The sequence below is a fragment of the Penicillium psychrosexuale genome (assembly GCF_028828465.1).
Source record: "Penicillium psychrosexuale strain IBT 29551 chromosome Unknown utg000002l, whole genome shotgun sequence".
NCBI classification, from domain to species: domain Eukaryota; kingdom Fungi; phylum Ascomycota; class Eurotiomycetes; order Eurotiales; family Aspergillaceae; genus Penicillium; species Penicillium psychrosexuale.
The window spans coordinates 24,370-45,379 of NW_026643187.1; the positions used below are offsets into that span (position 1 = coordinate 24,370).

General features: G+C 47.3%; 11 protein-coding genes across 11 annotated transcripts; 5 read left to right on the plus strand and 6 right to left on the minus strand.

Moving 5' to 3' along the window:
- Nucleotides 1–1,600: 1,600 nt before the first annotated feature.
- N7518_001131 (uncharacterized protein) lies at nucleotides 1,601–2,004 on the minus strand (the record flags this gene model as incomplete). Its single annotated transcript, XM_057182059.1, has 2 exons — nucleotides 1,601–1,883; nucleotides 1,937–2,004. The coding sequence occupies 2 exons, from the start codon at nucleotides 2,002–2,004 to the stop codon at nucleotides 1,601–1,603; spliced, it is 351 nt and encodes a 116-aa protein (XP_057043509.1).
- A 639-nt stretch (nucleotides 2,005–2,643) lies between these two features.
- Nucleotides 2,644–3,056, plus strand: N7518_001132 (uncharacterized protein; the record flags this gene model as incomplete). Its single annotated transcript, XM_057182060.1, has 2 exons — nucleotides 2,644–2,711; nucleotides 2,768–3,056. The coding sequence occupies 2 exons, from the start codon at nucleotides 2,644–2,646 to the stop codon at nucleotides 3,054–3,056; spliced, it is 357 nt and encodes a 118-aa protein (XP_057043510.1).
- Nucleotides 3,057–4,501: 1,445 nt separating this feature from the next.
- Nucleotides 4,502–4,918, plus strand: N7518_001133 (uncharacterized protein; the record flags this gene model as incomplete). The annotated part of the gene is made up of 2 exons (XM_057182061.1): nucleotides 4,502–4,569; nucleotides 4,645–4,918. The coding sequence occupies 2 exons, from the start codon at nucleotides 4,502–4,504 to the stop codon at nucleotides 4,916–4,918; spliced, it is 342 nt and encodes a 113-aa protein (XP_057043511.1).
- Nucleotides 4,919–6,207: 1,289 nt separating this feature from the next.
- N7518_001134 (CaiB/BaiF CoA transferase family protein) lies at nucleotides 6,208–7,447 on the minus strand (the record flags this gene model as incomplete). Its single annotated transcript, XM_057182062.1, has 2 exons — nucleotides 6,208–7,342; nucleotides 7,404–7,447. 2 exons carry the CDS (start codon nucleotides 7,445–7,447, stop codon nucleotides 6,208–6,210), a joined length of 1,179 nt encoding a protein of 392 aa, XP_057043512.1.
- Nucleotides 7,448–8,470: 1,023 nt separating this feature from the next.
- On the plus strand, nucleotides 8,471–8,887 carry N7518_001135 (uncharacterized protein; the record flags this gene model as incomplete). The annotated part of the gene is made up of 1 exon (XM_057182063.1): nucleotides 8,471–8,887. The coding sequence occupies one exon, from the start codon at nucleotides 8,471–8,473 to the stop codon at nucleotides 8,885–8,887; it is 417 nt and encodes a 138-aa protein (XP_057043513.1).
- A 1,681-nt stretch (nucleotides 8,888–10,568) lies between these two features.
- On the plus strand, nucleotides 10,569–10,995 carry N7518_001136 (DUF2406 domain-containing protein; the record flags this gene model as incomplete). The annotated part of the gene is made up of 3 exons (XM_057182064.1): nucleotides 10,569–10,686; nucleotides 10,746–10,829; nucleotides 10,886–10,995. The coding sequence occupies 3 exons, from the start codon at nucleotides 10,569–10,571 to the stop codon at nucleotides 10,993–10,995; spliced, it is 312 nt and encodes a 103-aa protein (XP_057043514.1).
- Nucleotides 10,996–12,580: 1,585 nt separating this feature from the next.
- On the plus strand, nucleotides 12,581–14,385 carry N7518_001137 (glycoside hydrolase family 72 protein; the record flags this gene model as incomplete). The annotated part of the gene is made up of 5 exons (XM_057182065.1): nucleotides 12,581–12,655; nucleotides 12,715–12,752; nucleotides 12,804–12,829; nucleotides 12,879–13,622; nucleotides 13,679–14,385. The coding sequence occupies 5 exons, from the start codon at nucleotides 12,581–12,583 to the stop codon at nucleotides 14,383–14,385; spliced, it is 1,590 nt and encodes a 529-aa protein (XP_057043515.1).
- Nucleotides 14,386–15,015: 630 nt separating this feature from the next.
- N7518_001138 (uncharacterized protein) lies at nucleotides 15,016–16,242 on the minus strand (the record flags this gene model as incomplete). The annotated part of the gene is made up of 4 exons (XM_057182066.1): nucleotides 15,016–15,427; nucleotides 15,529–15,869; nucleotides 15,924–15,991; nucleotides 16,044–16,242. The coding sequence occupies 4 exons, from the start codon at nucleotides 16,240–16,242 to the stop codon at nucleotides 15,016–15,018; spliced, it is 1,020 nt and encodes a 339-aa protein (XP_057043516.1).
- A 1,275-nt stretch (nucleotides 16,243–17,517) lies between these two features.
- N7518_001139 (uncharacterized protein) lies at nucleotides 17,518–17,760 on the minus strand (the record flags this gene model as incomplete). Its single annotated transcript, XM_057182067.1, has 1 exon — nucleotides 17,518–17,760. The coding sequence occupies one exon, from the start codon at nucleotides 17,758–17,760 to the stop codon at nucleotides 17,518–17,520; it is 243 nt and encodes an 80-aa protein (XP_057043517.1).
- Nucleotides 17,761–18,270: 510 nt separating this feature from the next.
- N7518_001140 (CorA family magnesium transporter) lies at nucleotides 18,271–19,422 on the minus strand (the record flags this gene model as incomplete). Its single annotated transcript, XM_057182068.1, has 1 exon — nucleotides 18,271–19,422. One exon carries the CDS (start codon nucleotides 19,420–19,422, stop codon nucleotides 18,271–18,273), a length of 1,152 nt encoding a protein of 383 aa, XP_057043518.1.
- Nucleotides 19,423–20,604: 1,182 nt separating this feature from the next.
- N7518_001141 (uncharacterized protein) lies at nucleotides 20,605–20,927 on the minus strand (the record flags this gene model as incomplete). The annotated part of the gene is given in 2 exon segments (XM_057182069.1): nucleotides 20,605–20,666; nucleotides 20,678–20,927. The coding sequence occupies 2 exon segments, from the start codon at nucleotides 20,925–20,927 to the stop codon at nucleotides 20,605–20,607; spliced, it is 312 nt and encodes a 103-aa protein (XP_057043519.1).
- Nucleotides 20,928–21,010: the final 83 nt, after the last annotated feature.

Consider the following 21,010-nt stretch of genomic DNA (forward strand, 5'->3'; position numbering starts at 1 on the left):
TTGTACTATCTGGACTTGGGTTTGGGTGGGGAAATTCACCCACCTGATAGCAATGGGTTCAGCTTTGGTGTTTCATAAAATATATATAACCAGGCAAGTCAAGTTGATTCTCGGATAAGTAGACTGCAAGGAGACCTGCCGGGCTCGTGACTGGTTGGGAATCCATAGTTGTTCTGCTACGTCTGAGGGCGAATGAGAAACTATTAACGTGAGATCCAGGTTGATTTCTGCTTCGTGCCTTGAATATTCGTGCCCCAGGAACGTGCTAAGAATTTCCAATCTGGACATCGGGAAGGAGCTATGTCCGATGATGCGGCTTTGTTCCTGATCTGCACCAGCCTTGTATCCACAGTGCGGAAGAAGAAGAATGGAGCTTATAGGTGGGTCTACTGCATCCCCTTGATCCGTCTTGATCCAAGTGGACGTGCGAGCAGCGGCCAAGGAAGAAGGGGCGGGGACCTTGGCAATTCAGCCCACGCGGGTAAAGATTCCGTGCCTATACTCCTTCTCATTTGCGGGTCGGGTGGAATAGGGTAATAGTGGCGTCTACCTTGTCCGAAATTCACTGCTATCTTTAGTCCGATAGATAGAAAAGGTCGGACCATCGTGCACCTGGGCCGTGTGTTCTAGTGGGTCACTCCGAGTTCTGCGCATTTTCCAAATCCGTGCAAGATCCTCAGAAAACCCCATATGATGTCGCTTGAAGGAACGACATGATCTGCGTTGGAGTAAGAGTAAGCCTAGAGGGATCGGAAGATAAATAGTCGCCGATGGTAATTGCTGGTGTATATCGGTTTCCGTATTGAGTGTGTTGTATGCATTATCACTGGCATACCTAGAGAGCAGGTCTTCACAACCTCTGGGAGGAAGATCAATTGTGTTTGCTAGTGCGTCGAGGCATTGCCGGGATGCACCTGTGACCTTGCCAGACCTCTTTGCCCTGTTTGTGATCCTTTGTGCTTTAAGGCCTTTGTTCCTTTATGTCTATGAAGTTATTTAGAGACCTTCACGGCAGTGATTAGATCGCCATTAGGAATCTATATTCTGTTGATCACTTCTCATTTACTCAGCCATAGAGTAAATACAGTCTACATCCATCATTTACTTCATTGTACTCCGTATGGCTTTGCTGGATCACTTGGCACCTCTCATCAAGTCTTTCTTCAGAAACAAGGATCGGCACCGTCGGTCTACAGTGGGGGATGTGAGGCAGGTGGGTTTCATAGGCTCGGACATTCTCCGCGTTTAAGTGACCGCTGTCCCTTAACGGCGGGCTACGGTGGGCGATGTGGCGGGGGCCTTATAATCGCCGACCCACTCCAGCCCACGTGGTGTAGGACGAAGTGATATCTCCTTCGCTTGTGTTTGGAAAAAGGGTGACGGCCAACGATTAGGCTATTATATTCTACAAGGCGAGGCGGTGTTTTCCATAATAAATTGAGAAAGATTGTATGATTCAGTATGAACATGACTTAGATGACTTTGGTTCACATCATCTTCAAGAGAACGAGAAATTCAGACTCGAGTTTTCCATGCTCCTCCACCACTCAATTGTAATCACAGTCACAGACATTTTCTACTGTGAACAAGAGGTAACAACTCATGCCCTGTAATTGATGGTCACGTGGCAACTATCGCAGTTTCCCGTGCCAAAACTGCCAATCCTCAAGTCACAGCTGTCCATAATGGTAGTCATGGTATTCACGATGTCTTGGCCTGAGATAGGTTGGTCTCCGCTGCCGTTGGTCGCGTACTTCACGTAGCAGTTGCCTTTGCTGAACTCGGTACCGTCGGTGTATGTCGCCGAAGTATCGATGGCATTCTTCGCATTAATGCAGTTCTGAGGAATGAGGGCAATGCCTGCCGCACCGGAGCCCTCGCAGCTGCGTGAATTGTCAGTAATTGGTGGGCTTGAAGTTATAGAATGTCCACTCACTTGTTGTTGTATGCTACAACGTGAACCCCCATAGCGACGAAGGTCGCCAAGATCTTTGAAGCGTGCATGTTGACGAAGGATTTTGTTGTTGGGAGAGATGTGAAGGTTGTCGAGTGTTCAGGAGGTGAAACGATTTTGACTAGTAAACCATAGGATTCAATGGATCGGCCCATGCTTTATACCCGATAGTTACTGCGGCCTCCTATGTCACTTTTCAAAACGATGGCCGCAATCTTTCGAGTTAGAAGGTATGCCGAATGGATCAGCATCCTTGTCTACTGACTATCTCTGAGCAAGTGTTATTGACCCATTCGATAAACACACGTGTTTCTCTCGTCAATCTACCTTGCTAATGAGTGGAGACAGACGGAGTATATTTACCATCCGTGATATATGGTAGTCTGTTTCTATCGTTTGAAGTCTGCGGGATAGACGGTTACATTCGCCACTCCAGGCTACGTGGATGTCTACTCACCAAGCCACTGCGTCACCTTTACCCGATTAGGAAACTGCCCTTAGGAAGCTCAAGGTATGACATACGTATTGCGGATAGCAGGAATGACCCACTATGGCCTTGAGGGATCCTATATTCTTATAGATGTGGTATAAAAAGTTGCCATTTCTCCGACCTTTACTTAACTTCAACCCACAAGTGTCAATCGCAAAATCCATCTTACCATCTTACCATCTCTTCCACATCCGTGAAAATGCAGCTCTGGGCTTATCTCCTTCCCGTGGCCACCATTGGTCAAGTAGCCATGGCCTACAGCAGCAAGTAAGTATTACGTCTACCGCACCTATCTGAGACTGCTGGTTTCTAACAATCTTCAGCTGTGAGGGGTCTTTCGTCCTTGACGCGGACCTAGTTTCCATTGACAAGGACTGCGCAAAAGCCATCTCCAATATCGACACATCGGCAACATACAACGATGGCAGTCAGTTCAGTGAGGGCCACTGTTATCTGGTCTATGCTACAAATGGCAGTGGTGATCAGCCTGTTAGCGGACAGACGATTCATGACGTTGCCCAGAGCATTCTTGATGGCTGCGCAAAGAAGCACGGGAGCTATGGAACTGGAAACTGCGATGCCTGTCATGTCACTGTCAATTACCGATCCTGAGAATGTATATAGTACTTCAGAGAGATTGACGCGAGATTTCCGTTATCTGTTCTCTTTATTGGCAAAGACGTTAAATCAGAGCTCGAAATGCACGGTATACACTTGAAATTGGAAGTGACAATTTGGTTTAACCCCTGCGCGAGTCCCCGTGCGCGTAGCAAACTGTTGTTGACTTAAATCACCGGTCTAGCGATATTGTAAGCAAGATATCTGCATGAAGTTGGCTTTGGGATGGGTCAATGGCTCACAGATGACTTTAATCAAGTAATTAGGTGGAACTTTTGTTATAACAAGTGTTTCTAGAAAGCAACTTGATTTCTGCAAGATTTTTCAGATGGGTTGGGTTTGCGTTTTGTTCTATACACAATATATCTCGTTTGAGCGCTGTTGGCAAAGAAGAAACACTCCAGAATGGTCAAATTACATTGAATAAGCTCAATTTCCCCGAACTACATTTCAGATTACACAATATCATCAGCAGTGCTTGATTCCGCGGAGCTCTGGCAAGTTGACTGGAGTTCCTCGTTCTCGGGCTTTTCCTCATCTAGATGATTCTAATGAGACCGATCACAGTATTTTGGAAGAACAAAGGAGCGCTATCCGAGTCTCGATGAAATTGCCCATTGATAAACTCCCCAACGTCTAGATTATTTCCAGCTGCACTGCAAAGATGCTTCTCTTGGTTCAGAACTCGGATGAAAATGAGTCAATGTAATCGGCCTTCCTCGGAGATCATACTGAAGTTTGAACACATAGCATGAGATAAGGAAAGTGCGGCATTGTATAGTGAAGGATATCAGTTCTCACTGTTACGCTTCGATGTGAAGGGGAACCCACCTGCTGGGTGGCATTCTTGATTTCATAATTCAATCTGTCTCCCGAGGTCCTTCGGACAGCCCTAAGCCGGATTTTGAGACGGTGTAGTATTAAGACAGATCGGCGAGCTTTGCCACGTCCGCGTGGAGGGCTAATGGAGTCATTGCCTCTTCACGCTTCAATCTTCGTTCTGAATAAATTACTGGAGATCAGCAAACAATTCCACTTCGACAGAGAAACCAATGAGCATGATCAAGTTTCGTGGGGGCCATTTTGTTTCTACGTCATTGCTCATAGATCTCTCCACTCTAGAGTAGCTTCTACTCTAGCAAGTAGTCTGTAATGACGATATATTCCGTATTAGGAAACTCCTACGGCTGAACTTACTAGAAATATTCGCAAATTAGGACTCCTTAAAATATGCACATGTCGAATTTGCCACTCAGGGGTCTTTCCTGAGATATTTAAAATGTGATGTGGGGGACTGGTAGAGCCAAGTTTCCCTTCAAAAAGACGAACAGTTGTTATTGAAATAGACGTTACCCACCGGCCAGCCTGCAGCTTTTCCTCCAACTCTGTTGTTCAAACCTTTCTTGTTCCGCAAACCCCATTTTCTCGAGCTTTCGACGATGCAACTTATTGCCTACCTGATCGGAGCCGTGGCTCCTGCAATGTTGGCTATGGCTTACAATGATAAGTAAGTTTACGTCCTCTTGTCCCTATTATTTCTCTAGATTTGGCTCTTTCGTTCGGAATGTTAATGAGTCTTTAGTTGCGACGGATCTTTGATTCCAGCGAACAAAGACGATTGTCTCAAGGCCATTTCAAATGTTGACACGTCGGCAACATACAACGACGGTAGTCAATTTAGCGAAGGCGAATGCTACCTGGTCTACGCTACAAACGGTAGTGGTGATCAACCCGTCAGCGGACAGAAGATCCATGATGTTGCTCAGGCCATTGTCGACAATTGTGACATGCAACATGGAAGCTTTGGAACCGAAAACTGCAATTCGTGCCATGTGACTGTGAATTACCGCTCTTGAGGGATGGATATGAATTGACTACTTTGGTGATATGTAACATGCTATACTGTTGATGGGAAGTGGTTGGGCTGAATATGCAAATGAATGATATATCGAGAACTTGATTACTTTCCAGGTTATGGTTAGTAGTTTCTTTAGAGATGTTGTTCTAAAATTCATCCGAAGTTTGTAGAAGTCTAAGCATTTCGCACTCCCGATTTCTTCACGGCTGATGGCCCCCTTCGAGGCTATTCCACGGGCGCTTGGTCCCTCGACGACAACTACTCCAAACCGCTGTCATATCTTGAACCTCTGTTGGCACATACAAGACCTGTATACGTGGTGGACCGCAATTCCTACCGCAGTATTCGGGAGCGGAGATGAAATTAGACATTCGATCAAAGGCAGGATAACAGCTATATGGTCAAGTGCTGCCGTAGCCTAGGTATCTATGACAAGGGCATTGATGTATTTCTGGCATTCTGTCAGTATTAACGAGAGCGGAGGGGAACGGGACGTGTTCCGCCTTCGAGAAACATAGTAAAAGGAATCAAGCCACTCTTTGGGATTGATTATTCTCATCGTCTGTAGAGCGTGATCTCATCAAATCCCATCTCAATTCGAAGGCCCTGGCCGTTGATTTCCGGTCCTCTGGGCTCCACAAGGGTCGGGTCGAAGAATCCGGACATCCAGAGTGGCCCCGATTCTTGTCTGGCACCTAAAATGGGTTATCGAGATGTCGGCAAAACACCGAGGTCATATAACCGAAGAAGCCGAGCCCCGCCCCGTATCCGAGTACAGGCTCACTCCAATGAAGAGCATTGACTGGAAGAGCAATGGTGACAATGTGCCATTTTGATGGTTACTTTGCAGATCTACCTGATCAAGAGTTGGAAAACATGGATGGAGCCAGTCAAAATAAGCTTGAAGTAACGTATCACAGATAGCAGGCGACAAGAATACGAGGGCCTTTTGCTTCTCAATATTTGCTTGGAATGCCCCGAGGCTAAGGTTATATCAAGTTCGCGACCAACAAACGTCGGCAGCTTAGGGGCTGCCACCTCGAGTACGTGATAAAGACTGTCAAGTCGCTAATCTTGAAGCTTAGGGTTACGACGAGTGCAGACATATTGATATATCATTGGCGCTCATGGGGGATATGGGCGGTTTGGGTGAACAACATCGCCTGCTAGCAATAGAGAACTCGTATGGCCTCATTTGCCAATCAGAAGCATCAAATTATCTGTGTGAATTATTGGGCTCTTATAATATTTGTTGTATATAGGATCAATCTGATAGACCCAGCTCCGCTAGAATGGCTTCATTGTGCTCTCCAACCCGTGGAACCGAACCCATCTGAGCGCCATATCCACCCTTTTCGGCGGGATTGGTTGATCCAGGAGGCAAAAGAGCCGGGATGGCTCCATGGGAGTTTTAACCTTGGTCCACCGCTCTCGTGCTTGAAGCTGAGCGTGGTCCCAAACATTTTTCATGTCGTTGACACTAGCATTGGCGATTGACGCTTCGTCCAACCGAGCGATTGTTTCCTCTGCTGTAAACTTCGAGAACACGTCGTGGATGATAGATTTGAGCTCATCCCGATTTCGAGTTCGTTGTGAATTGCTCGAAAATCTAGGACCGATGGCTAAATTTGGTTGTGAGAGGACGCGGTTGCAGAAACTAACCCATTCCCGCTCATTCTGAACGCCCAACATGACCGACTGGCCATCACCAGCTCCGAACGGTCCATAAGGGTAGATAGCCGCATGCGAGGCACCTGCTGGCAGCGGTCCTGGAACATTGTCGTATGCGTAGTACATAGGGAATCCCATCCATTCTACCATACTCTCTAGCATGGAGATGTCAAGATGGCAACCCTGGCCATCTTTACCACGCTGCAGTAGCGCCGAGAGAATGTTGCTGTAGGCGTACATTCCCGCGGAAATATCGGCGATAGAGATACCAACCTTCACCGGCTCTTTTCCAGTGCCCGTGACGGATAGCATTCCAGCCTCACTCTGAATAAGAAGGTCGTAGGCTTTCTTGTCACGATATGGACCATCTTGCCCATATCCCGATATATCGCACACGATCAAACCAGGGTATTTCTCTTTTAATGCCTCGTGAGAAAGCCCCAGTCGCGCACTAGCACCGGGAGCCAAGTTCTGAACGAGAACGTCAGCCTTGTCGAGGAGCTTCATCAGGACTGCATGGTCCTTGGAGCATTTGAAGTCCAGAGCCAAACTCTCCTTAGAGCGATTGGTCCATACAAAATGCGACGCTAGGCCATTGACTCGCGTGTCATAATGTCGTGCAAAGTCTCCAACACCTGGTCGTTCAACCTTGATGACTCGAGCTCCAAGATCGGCAAGTTGTCGCGAGCAAAAGGGCGCAGCAATAGCTTGCTCGAGGCTAACCACTGTAACTCCAGCAAGAGGCAGAGGCCTAGAGGGCGGGTTGGAATAATGACGCGATATGGATGTGATTTTCTTGCATGTTGAACTACACCGGACAGGGCTTGTGATCGAGAAGTGAGAGGAATGCTTTCATTGTGGGCTGGTATTAGAGCCTGTCGTTGCAATGCCAGCTAGTTGTCTTGTGCATTTAGAAGATTGATGCGAGGTCGAATTCCCGAATGCGTAACTCCGTACTCCGTACTAGTCGGCGCGGAGATACCTCGGTCAGATTGCCGGGAGTCGGCTGTCGGCTATGGCCAAGTGAACTGTGATTGGATATTATTGGGTGGCAGTATCTTAGTCATCCACCCTCACAGTCTTGAAAGATTTCAAGGTCCCTTGTATGTTGGTTGTATCTTTTAACTTGCCTATCATATTCAAAGCCCAAAAATCAGCCTATAGATTAATTAATAATACTCTACTACATACTAATTAAATGAATAAAAGAAGTTAGTACGGAGTACATGGTTCGTGAAGGCGGTGGTAGGGGCGGTAAGGTAGTAAGTATCCAATGAGAGAGTCATGAACCAGTGGCCTACTCATCGCCCGAATGTCGAACACGAACTCTGAACTCCTATGTTGTACAACTCTCAAAAGGAAAATCTCCCCTTTTTCCGCCAAGCTCCGATTCTGGTAAACTCCAAGCACTCCGAAACCCACGCGAGGCGCCCAATGCACCAATGCACACGGGAAAATTCGTACTTCGTACGGAGTACCCCGTCGGTGCAAGTTAAGTGCCAGGGACTCCCCTGGACAACCTCGTATTCTCGCAATGTGTCTCCTTTTCGCCTCATACCCATACGATAAATGTCATAACACACCGGATCAGATGAGAACCGATGGTTGGTGTTCCCCGCAGCAAAGGCTGCCTGGCATGTCTCCAACGGCGGGTTAAAGTAGGAAATCCCCAGTGGTAGGCTATTTTCTTTTTGCGGTAACACTCTAATTCCGTGTCCAGTGTGATGAACCCCAGCCGAGATGTCAATCATGCGAGAGAAGAGGGAACCCATGTCCTGGCTACATCAGGAACCGGAAATTCTACCATTTCTCTGCATCAAGCAGTCATCACCAGCTCTCAAGAACCACTTTCCCCCGGGCACAATATTTAACATCAAATATGGCGCTGGTCACTGCAGAAGAAGCGCAGCAATGCGCCACGATTCCCCGTGCGTCTATGGATGAGGCTCTGATGCCAGGATTGGTTTCGAAGGCGCTAGACCGGCAATACAGGAAGGGCTTTTGTGATTTCGTGGATGCTATATTTCCGAACATTTATTACAGCTACAGCACTCACGTGGAACTACCTTGGTTCGAGATCGCTCAGTACGACCGTGGCGCACGAATTGCAATGGAATGGAGGTTTCGCAGCCTTGGGAGCTTGCAGCTAGGCATAGTAAACGGCGATCAACGACAGATTCTTGCCAGTCGAGAAATATATGGCCGTGGACTGCGCTATCTTGTTCAAGCCATCAAGAATCCTGCTACAGTTGGCACGGATGACACCCCGGCTTTCTTGCCAAGACCAAAGCTCTAGTCGCCTCCTCCCGAACTACTAATGCGGAGAGAGACGATTTAATGAGTGCAATCAACAACAGCCGGAGATGCTGGGTGATGTGGAAATCCAAATAATGGCTGGTGTGAGGGCTGATCACGAAGGGAATAAGAAAAAGTGTGAGGCTTTCTTTGGACTGATTCCGCGTTCTACCAAGAATGCATCGGTGAGATCCACTTTCGAGGGTGTTCATTCGGCCATTGCACTTCTCCGACAGTTGTCGGTTGTACTAGTGTCCGATCGCACTTGACAAAAAACAGTAACACCGTGGTTAAAACTCAGTCCGTATAAGAATGAGTGGAAGGTCATCAAAAGCGCTACCATTGCACGCATTTTCCCCGCTCGGAATTATGACTAAACGCCCAAGTGGCATTCAGGTGGCATTCCGAGGTCTAAGCGCCGCATCTGGCCCTTTGTGCGATTGACTCGCAAATGGTCCAGTTTATCCCGAAAGATCGACGGACTGAAAGCGACCGCACTGTCTTGAGAAACTGGGCAGTTATGGGGATGCGGTCATGTGCGACGATGCATCCCAAGATCATGACGGGAAATGACATTATCGCAGCCCACATGAGGGGCTGGGTCCCATTGTTACAAAGCAATCTGGAGAGAAGGAAATCAATGAATGTTCGACGTTGGGAATGCTGGGGATGTTTCAAATCCGGCGATCACCGGATCAAGAGAGGTTATGACATCGCAGTGAAGTAATAATAATGCATTACAAGCCATTATCATTCTGTTCAATTGCTCTACTAGATCGGATTCTATTCTCCGATTATTATATTGATTGCGTAGCCTTTTCTCCAGCCTCGTTTCATACAAATTATGTATGTGTAAGCTAAAAAAAAGCATCGTGATAATGTGACCATAACGACGAGATCGTCCTGAAACATTCTTTCCCAGCACTGCCCCGTAGAACCATGTGAGATCCAGATTGCACAAAGCACAGGGTGTCATTGATTGTTCCTGGAGGAAGAATGCTGGGGCGGTCCTGTCACATTTTCGAAACCGGCGATCATCCCCGGGGAAGGTAAGTTGTCGTACAATGGGGAATACTTGCATATGTACGAAGTATATACTCCATACATGTGATTGATGTACAGTCTGCCCTCGTCAGCTCATGTCTCCCTAATGTATGATTGCTCGAAAACGCAACACAACACGGGTACCTGGAATCTTTGCGGGTACTTGGGGCATCTCAAGATTCCAGCCCCCGGTGCTTGCGTGGCCCCTGTAGTGTTCATCCATTCGGATTGGTCACAACACATGCTAAGCATTCTGCTGGACGCCATTAGAAGCTTGGCTAGCCATTGGGAGTGCTTCCGGTGGACCATTAACGTCATACGAAATTGGATTGTAGCGAGTCGCCTACAAGTGCCGATCAGAATCGGCCCAATCATCGTCTTAACCAATCCTCCACAGGTGTCGCCACAGCTTGCGTGATCTCGATTTTTGATGTTTCGAGAAGCAATCTATTCTTAGTTTACCAACGTCTGCAAATGACAAGAGCGACCGAGGGGTATATATATAGAGGATCAAATTCGCCGCCTAGCTGGTTACCGCATTGCTAGACTTACCACACTAGGTTCACCATACTACTTTGATATACGTTGTGGACAAAATCAATTCTCACAATCAAAATTCATCTCATTCATTCCCTGTCATGCCGTCCTCATTGGCTTCTAGCGAGCGCTCTGGCTCGGTCAAGTCGCACCACAGCCCCAAGACTTCTCTTCAGAGCAAGGCCGATCCTAACATGGCCCTACATGAATCAGAACCTAGTGTGTATTCCCGCCAAAATAGTCCATCTTACTATAGGGCACCCACTGACAGGAAGTAGCCGCTGTGAACCTCCAACCCGGATCTCGGGATACATTCTCGCTCCGAAGCATCCAGCATAAGGACCGGGAAGGAAAGCTCATCAGTAAGTCACCGAGTACAATTATGTTCGATTAGGACTGCATTCTAACCTGGTGATAGCCGATCCCGATCTCTCCAACCCAACACGCAGCCGACTCGAGCGCCCGCTCGACACAATTCGATCGTTCGATGCAGCCATCGATGCACATCGCAAACAGCAACGAATATAAAGGAGGGATCAGGACCAAGTAATTACACCAGGACGAAACGAAGGAACGCTTCTTAATGCCAATCTCAATTCGAACACGAGGTGTCGATGTATAATTAATGTGTATAATGGAGTCACATGGAGATATCGAAATTCGAGTTAACTATTCTTTCATCTGTAACGGGTTTTGGAAAATGAGCGGAAATGTAGTCTCTGGCCATTTATTGCGACATGTAAATTCTGTTTTCAAACCATAAACCCATGAAGACTGCCCAGAAACATCTATGACAATTGCCGGCGTAGGCCTTTTAGTCCACTAGGATTCTTTACAATTTCCAAAACATGATTACTACTGAGGGGAATCTATACAAATATATATTGGAGGGAGTGGGTGCTGTGAGATCCCCACAAAATCCAGTCATGTATGTTGTATAAGAATTTCCACACATGCCCATTCGCAAAGGGTATTGTGCAACTCTCGACCGGAGTTTGCCCTTGTGAACTTATATCGAACGAAGTCGGTCGGCTATTGGAAGCTGGCATACATTGCAAGCATGGCCGAAGGAGCGTAGAATCGGAGAAAAGCCGACTTGATCTACATGGTCGATCTTTTCTAGACTACGTTGGCCCGAAGTATACAGCAATTCCTAAAGATACCCATCGTGGATTGTAACTAAGATATTCTTAACTTGTTATTTCCCACATGAGCCCTCATAACCCTGAATCTTTGCGACAGTCTACTTACGCATATGAAAGGGAAGAATGACATGCATAAATACTTGTGCATAGATGAATCGGCCATACAGAGAAATCATCTCCGAGGTGATTCAAGATCTTGGACAGTTTTCTTTGGCCAATAATATCATTATCTCCTAGGGCCAAGCAATGCTGTAAACAGACTATAGCTTCAATCTACCTAGCGCCGAATTAAATTAGATCTTTTGAGGACAGAAAAAGGAGAAAGCCACCCAATGTCGGCGCTATACCAAGAAGCCCCACCACGCACCGCGTCAGCTGAATTTTTTTTACCGTTTTTTCACTTCAACTAGTGAGGGAATAACTGTTACTTTAAGATTACTTTTGATGGCTGCCTATTTCGATGGGGAAATGCATACGTGGTAGTGTCTTTGTTTGCAGATCGACAAAGAACTGCCAAAGCCAAGTCCAGTTAAGTACGTGGAGCCTATCCATCTCTCTATTATTATTCGCTCGGACTACATGAACCGATTCGCTCTCGAGCCCTAATAATGTTATTTTTGAGAGATTATCTCCGGGAAAACTGCCATGGCGCCAGTGGCCTAAACCTATTGAACGATGGCTTCAAAGCACTTGACCATATTGGGCATGTTAGCTTGGCTATACGCGTCCTTTTCGTGGTTTTAGAAAGAGCAAATAGAATTGGACTATCTGACACTATTAATCTTACTATTAATGGATTTGAAGCCATGGATTCCCCCCGTCTTTGACCTTGCTCTCCCATTTCACCAGTCATTATTCACTCGTTTGATTCCTTGATTCTCTCTCTATCTTTTCCAATCCAATTATTCCAACTACATACATTCGCTATAAACCTTTGCGGCATCAGCTCCGCAAGACCATTCTTCACCATGAAATTCTCCTTGGTGGCACTGGCAACCCTGGCTGGGGTTGCTGTTGCTGATTTGGATCCCATCATCATCAAGGTACTGTCTTTATACATGTTACATGTATTCAAACTGTGGTGTACTAAGACTGTCAATAGGGCTCCAAGTTCTTCTATTCTAGCAATGACACTCAGTTGTAAGTCCGAATGTATCGATGTATCTCAAATTCGGTGACTGACAAGAACAGCTTTATGCGTGGAGTCGCCTATCAACGTAGGTCGTTTATGCAGTCACCTCAACATCTCGACTAACCTGTTTGCAGAGGAAAGTACGAGTAGCAGCGGCTACACTGACCCTCTAGCCGATGCCACCGCGTGTGCGCGTGATGTTCCCATCATGGCTGAACTCCGCACCAATGTTATCCGTACCTATGCCATCAACGCCTCTGCTGACCATTCGGCGTGTATGAAACTCTTGTCCGAGGCTGGTATTTACGTGATCTCCGATCTGTCAGACCCCGATCTATCGATCGATCGAAACGATCCTTCGTGGACAACCGATCTCTTTGCCCGATACACTAGTGTTGTTGATGAACTGGCCCAGTACAACAACACTATTGGTTTCTTTGCTGGAAATGAGGTTTCCAACACCATTGCTACTTCCGACGCCAGCGCTTTTGTCAAGGCCGCTGTTCGTGACACCAAGAAGTACATCAAGGAGAAGGGCTACCGATCTATGGGTGTTGGATATGCTACCGCCGATGTGTCCGACATCCGTGCGAACATGGCCGACTATTTCGACTGTGGAGATTCCGAGGACAGCATTGACTTCTGGGGATACAACATCTACTCGTGGTGCGGTAATTCGACCTACGCGAAATCTAAATACCAGGCTCGTACCGAAGAGTTCGCCAACTACTCCGTCCCTGTCTTCTTCGCCGAGTATGGTTGCAACGAGGTCACGCCCCGCGAGTTCACCGAGGTGAAGGCCCTCTATGGCGATACCATGGCTGAGGTCTGGTCTGGTGGTATTGTGTACATGTACTTCCAGGAGGCTAACAACTACGGTAAGGAAATGATTCCTTTCCCACATATATGTGCGGGTAACTAATCAGACTTTTAGGTCTGGTCTCTGTCGTCGATAGCACCAGTATCAAGACCATGTCCGACTTCAAATACTATTCCAGTCAGATCGCCAACGCCAACCCCACTGGTGTCAACAAGGCCTCCTACACTCCCACCAATACCGCCCTGCAAAGCTGCCCTACCGTCGGAGCCAGTTGGGACGCCAAATCTTCCCCTCTGCCCCCTGCCGCCGATTCCCAGCTGTGCGAGTGCATGTACGATGCCTCCGCGTGCGTTGTCGCCGGATCCCTCGCCTCGACGAAGTACGCCAACCTCTTCAGCACCGTCTGCGGCTACACCGACTGCAGCGGATTGACAGCCAATGCTACCACCGGCGAGTACGGTGCTTATAGCATGTGTTCAACCAAGCAGCAGCTTGCCTTTGCCTTGAACAAGTACTACGTTGAGCAAGACCGTGCTGCCGATGCTTGCAGCTTCTCCGGGTCCGCAACCGTCAAGGCCTCTACCAAGGCCACTGGCACTTGCTCTACACAGATAAAAGAGGCTGGAACCGCTGGAACCGGAACTGTTACTACCGAAAACACTGCAACTGCCGACTCTAGCTCTGCTTCCTCGACAGCCTCGTCGACCACTTCTAGCAGCGGCGCCATCAGGGTGCACCACAGCTCATCCTTTGGCTCTTTCCAGGTGGCTGCTTACATTGCCACTGCACTCCTGGCGGGTGTTGGAATGATCGCTCTGTAATTCAGTCGATCTTGACTCTTGTATTTCTTCGCATTTGGACCGTGTGTCTGTTATTTCTTTTTATTCCGACATCTTTGATCATGAAGCTCAAAGCAATTCATGTTCGAGCTAGCGAGAAGATAGCATTTCTTGCACCTTTTCCTGATTGATTATCATTGCTCGAGAAAGAACTTGATAACCATCCTATTGAAGCGTGCAAATCGTTAAGATAGAATCTGATTTGTATACCATTTGTTAGCCATGTCTTTTTAGCAATTTCCATTTTAGTTTTAGTCTTACAAGCTATGGTCTCCTGCCTTTCTCGCATTCTTTTTTTTTCTAAATCACCAATCTTTTGTCTGGCCATTGACGGGTTATCTTACTAGTGCGTACCACCGAATCCTTCATTTGAGACATCATTTGATGTTGTAAATCGTGTTGTAAGCCCAGGATGCAGAAGCATATCACCCAAGCTCTCTGATGTCACCAACATAAAATTATCATTACCTTCTCCCAGTCTCCCCATCCAAATGCAACATATCGATATGCTCACTGTTTATTCTTCTACGGAATTAATTTATGTTTTGTCTGAAGTCACCCGGCTTCGAAGCTGCTTAAAATAGAGATTATGTATATCATTTGCTGAAGTATTTATTTATATCCTCGAAAAGAGTCACCCCTGGATTCTTGCCATGTCATATACTGCTGAACTCGGATGGAATTCAATGGCACCTCATCCTCAGACCCATCGTCGGCATGGGACACCTCCAGCTGTGTTCTGGTTTTATTACGCGGCTCATTCGCCGGTCGTAGGGCAGAGTTATCCAACTCATAACCTTTAGATTGGTCGATATCAGTAGTTCGTGATCTAGTCCCAGACCGGCTGGAGAACTTGGATGAAACTATCATGAACAGTGGGCGCAGGGTCGGCATGCAGGCGGAGATAACACCCGTTGAGGATTCAACGACACACCAGGTGCAGGATCTTCCGAGTGTCCAGGCAATGTCCGTCGGGTCGAATCCAAAAATGGTAGCGAAGCGATAGGCACTAGTGAAGACAACGCTACGGGAGAACAGCCCAGTTAGTCTATCGTCACAAAGTAGTAATATGTAGGAACAGGATATACGGACAAACTACCCAAGAGAAATATTCCTATCACGGACAGTCGATGCGTGAGGCTTGCGTGCAGTCCCCACACCACCTTCACCGGTAGAGACAGAATGAGAATGTCGGTGACAATGTTGGGTACTGCGTTTCCGATGAACATGCCTTTAAGGTTGATACATTTACCAGGAATGCGCGTGTCCCAGGCTCGCGGAATCGGATTGCATTGGAAGACGCTCACGAGGATAATAGCGACAAGCCAGGAGAGTGTCATCCCACCCAATACCAAGGAGGCGATGCGGATTTCCCTCGTGGGGAAGATGCGACAGTACATGAGGAGGATAGAAATTTTGGTGGTTGCTACCGTTGTGACGTACATGATCTCAAATATCAGTAGAAGCTACTTGGATGTTAGCGGAGGCATCAACTGTATCCTCTGTAATTTGAATCGAACCTTTGCAATCATTATGATGTTTGCTAACGGCAAGACCTGAGAATGTAAACCCATGCCATAATTAGTTACTGTCGACGATTAGCATGAGAATCAACAACCTTTAGGGGAAATGTGTCGTACAAGATAGCATCAATCCAACGAGTGCTAACAAAGGAAAGAGAGCGAGCACGATAAAATAGTCGTCCAAGCCTGGCTTTAGTGATTTCTTCCACCGTGCGAGAAAACGTAAAATCACGAACAAGACGCCCAGGACAGTCATCGTGATCGTCCCGGCCCGATAGGACCCTTGGTAGCTATCCTGGGCATTGTATGCAGCCATCGTGTTTGGACGTTCGAAACAGGCCAAGATCAAGGTGCGGCAATGCTTACTTTAAAGAGAATTGATTCCTCTCATGCAGCCCCCGAAGCGGCAAAACAGACTTGTCAGAGACGATCCACTTCAAGTGTCAGGATTCATGATTATCCACTATTGAGCGACAAACGGTATGCCTAATGTGTACAAGATTAATATTGCGAGGATCAATCCGTATTTTAATACTCTCTGTGTTGCAACTAGTAAGAGGACTGCGGAATACTACGGAATGCACCGCAACAAAATTTGATGTGCTTTGGTGCATAACATTTTGACACGAGGGGATCATGTTATTCCTCCAGTCGTATGATTTTTCATTATTTCCTTCGTATAAGTTTTAAGGTTCAGTCGGCCTGACTAGATACAGTTAGTATATTAGGCTTTGGGTCTGCTGGTGCTTAATACCATATGTAACACTTGGACACCAATTCCTTTCGGATTTGCGCTGTTGCTGAATAAAATACAAGCCAATTGATAGGAGAAAATACCGTTTTCCAATGTTGTACGGAGTACGGAGTAGAACAGGAAAAGATATCCGCTGGGAACTCCGGGTATTCTTCACATCCCTTATGATCTGCACGTCAATATCCCACAGCAAATCAGAAGCAAGAGAACACAACGAACAGAAAAGGGTATGCTCCGTAAATAAGAACAATGGCAGGAACAACGGCCTTGTTGGATCCTGCGAATGTCCGCCTAGCCCGTTGTGGATCGAGGCTTCTGCCAAGATTGGAAATGCCGGCGACCACGTGGATACTGATTCGAAGACCCCAATCGGGGCCCTTTGGTGCAATATCCGACCGGTCTAACGGTTTTGCTAGTGACGCCGGGAACCTATAACAAGGTGAATCTCAGTTAGGCTCCATCGTTGGCCCAAGCAGTCGGAATACTTGAAGGAAATTAATTATAACAATAGATCCAAAGAGCCAATCGTTCCACGTACCGAAGAATTGCGGGCCCGGTATAACCTGCCTAGTTCAGTATAAGGAGAGGGTGATCATTTCGCCGGGGTTTGCTGATTCCCCAGACCCTGGTTGGGCGTCGATGTACCGAGTATTTTCCACCCCAATTACACGATGGCCATGTCTGAGAACCAGTTTTTGTCTTCGCGCTAGGCGCATGACAGGCCGCTGACACAGCCGACGTCCTTCGAGATTTAAACGCACAAGCGTGGACTTATTTCGGCCCGTCTGCGGGCGCATAACAATTAACGTCCCACAAAGAAATGGTAGAAGCTGGCTGTTAGATTGTGGTTGTAAACGACTCCTGTGGCGAAATCGTCGGCGCCGGGGTTGTTGGGGGCCTGGATACACGCAGCGGTGCAAAGCCGGTCTTCCCGGCGTAATCATGGCTGCATTTGTGACGTCCCAGGGGAAAACGGTAAAGGACATGCTGGGCGGAAGCCTCCTTTCCTGGATGGTCATCCAGGCGCAGGGGGGGTGTACACAGCATCGCCCTTGCTGCCGTTGTAGTGCGTGCTGCCATGGAGGTTGAGTAGTCGTAGGAATCATCCCTAATTTGTAAAAATACTTGTCAGTCAAATGCAGACACCAGACGGGTTAGCCACTAAATAGAGATATGAGGTGTCACTTACTGGTGGGAGTAATGGTAATAGTTGAAGTTCAATCCCCCGGAGCCGTATGCTCTGAGTGTCAGTGAGAGTCGATTTGGATGAGTGTTTCCGGTTCTTGAAAATCAAATGTTGTGAATCTCAAATTTATTACACGCTTTGCTCTATAGATATATATATGCCTCTACCTCTACTCATCTGATAAAAGGGTTCGCCTCTAACTTGCAAGCACATGACTTGATATATATAACTTCCCTGCTGCTTTGTAGTCCGTCAGCCTATCATGATTAGGTCAAGTCGCACCTCTCGTTTTTATATTTCTACTTCATACAAGAAATGGCACTGCCAATTTAGATCCCCGTGCATCCTCGCCTACAGAAAAAGACTTCATTTGATTTTTCCAATGATGAATATGCAAGCTCGCTCTAAAAACGCAATGTCCGAAATTTATTGAGTTTCCATAGCCCATACTTCGCGATAGTGACCGTTCCAATCATACACGTTCCGACAAGAATTGCAAATGCCGAAGGACTGTCTTCAAAGAAGTTTGTCACGTTCATTCCAAACAGGCCCGCCACAAAAGTTGACACGGCAAATCCCAACATACAGATCTCCAGTTGAGCCTCGAAAACCAGGATCTGGTTTCGTCGTACATTCAAGACTGATTGAATGGTCTCCGTTGTGCGCTCCAAATCGCCTAGTAAAGCACTGGCAGACTCCGCAATAGCGTCCGTGCTCTTGTAATATGCCTCGAGGAGGTATTCCACTTCTTGGTGATCATCTACCTCATGCGGTTGACCTGCCTCCCGATCCGTTAAGAACATGGTCGCCATGTCTTCATCATTTTCAAGAATTTCCCGTAGCGCGGAGCGGAACTGGCGGGCACGCTGCTGAATTGCCACGAGCCTTTTCTTATGATTCTGCAACCCGCGCAGAACAGAGTAAACAACATCTTCTCTTGTTGAATCCTGCAAGCTCTCTTCAGCTTCTCGGCGGATAAGAATATGCTCGGCTTCAAGAGTCGCAATCACGGAGGCAAGCGCCGCATCCACTACTCGTAGCTCAAATGGGAGTTTTGATAAAAGACCAGAGCCAGGACAGGGTTGGAGCCTGCCCTGGAGGTCTGTCATAAAGACATCCTGCACCTTCACGTGGGAGTTTTCAATTGGGAGAAGAAATAGAAGCACTCCATTTGTGCGGACCAGGAGCCGTAAAGTGAACATGCTGATGAAGATAACAGACGGACGGACCAACAAATGCGGGATTCCTTCCGAGACAAGATCCACGTTGCGCAGATCGCGACCATCTAATCCCCACTGTTTAGCAATCTCATCTCTAGTTCCTCGAATTTCAGATTGTTTGACGGAGCCATCGACATCCAAGACCATGCCGCGTAACTCCGTCGCATCATTTATGCGGCTTTGCGACAGAGCAAGAGACAAGTTGAACACATCCTGATTGAAGGAGACTTCTTTTTTCATGTCAGGCTCCCGGATGACATGATGCGATTTATTGGGGAGCGTGATGATTCCCCGTTTGCGGTAGCCGGCCATGTTCTGGATCTTATGTTGTTTCATGCGGAGATTGCCGGAAAGATGATGGAATTGGCGTTGCGGTGTATCCGTACATTTTGACAGTCTTTCTCTTGGAACAAAGGATAAAAAAGTCCTTGGAGCACATCGATGCATGATATATATACCGTCTTTGCCGGTTGCCAGTGTGAACGGAATTGTGTCCTTGGGCAGTTGTCAATGCACTAATCGGGTTATGTGGCTTGGCGACTCGCGTGGCTTATCATGAGGTTACGTAGTTACGTAGTAGGTCATGGGCGAAATGGATATATGGCGAGGGCAAGTATCATTGATTATCATTGATAGTGTGATCTAAGAGAGTGAATGCTACGACCTGAGGTTCCACCCTAGTGGAAGAACGTTCATCCGACAATTCGGATGATCTGCCTCATGGCTATGCTTGTGGCTGGCTATGCTGGTCTTTGTAGAGAAGCCACTAAACCAAAGCCGTGATTGAAGAACGAATACGAAGAAATACGCCAATTCTAAGCTGGTGGAATGATAGGGGAAATCTTCCGAAAATAGGAGATATTTTTGGAAACCAAAATACCTTTCACAACTCATGCCTGATTCTGCAGCTTCTGCAGCTTCTGCGTGATTCTCTTGGGGTCAATACTTCTTCGCAATTGTGTCGATATAGTTGATATTCTTGTCTCCAAATGACTGCAGCGGCTTCTAGTTGGGACACGAGTCGTTGACAAAGCCGCTGTATGAAACGCCCTCGGATGTAGTCCGGCGGAGCCAATTGTGAGGAGGAGCGAGCCATCCGTCGGTGGATAAAATGCGGAGGCATGAAAATGTTAAAGAATGGATCAAAGGATGTAGGTAGTTGGAGGTACACGACCAAGATACTGTACGGATTAGCTGGGACTGATCTGGAATCTCCGCATTGGTACTCCGTATTGATGTCGGCATCCAAAAGATAGGTTGCGAAGGCCGTAAGCACGGCGGGTGTGTTAGCCACGGTATAGTTGCTTATCTTGTAGTAGATATCGATGCCAGTGTTAGTGCTGAGGTCACATTCAGTCACGATTCCTGGGTGGTTAAACGATGATCTGGCGTCCTCGGGTCCACGGTCGGCCAAATGCTGAGTCACCCACCAACTCAACCGTCCGCTGAACACCTGAACACCTCCAAGGCTGACGATAGCAGGGTAGCTTGTTATAAGCAAGAGAAACTTCAGTTTGACTACGTCAATGCTTCCCTTCTATCATCCATTGTGCTCTTCACGTTGGCGACACCAATCCACTCTGACACCTACCATGGGCAACATCATCTAGCCGAAAGTCGATCCCCTCCCTGTCTACGGACATGACCTGACGTTTAAGCTCATCGTCATTACCGGTGCCAGCGCTGGAATGGATCCCGAAACGACCAAATAGCTGCTGCGACTGTGCGCCTCGATCGTGATTCTCGCCGTCCGCAATGTTGCCAGGGGTGAGGCCTACGCAACTTTTCTCCGCCAGGACCGCCGCATTCAAACATAACCCGGGGGCGATCATTAAGGTCATAGTTCTTGATATTGATGATTTTGACAGCGAATAACGGCTCACGAAGTAGCTCCGCGAAGAGATTTCGGTAGTCTATATCCTCA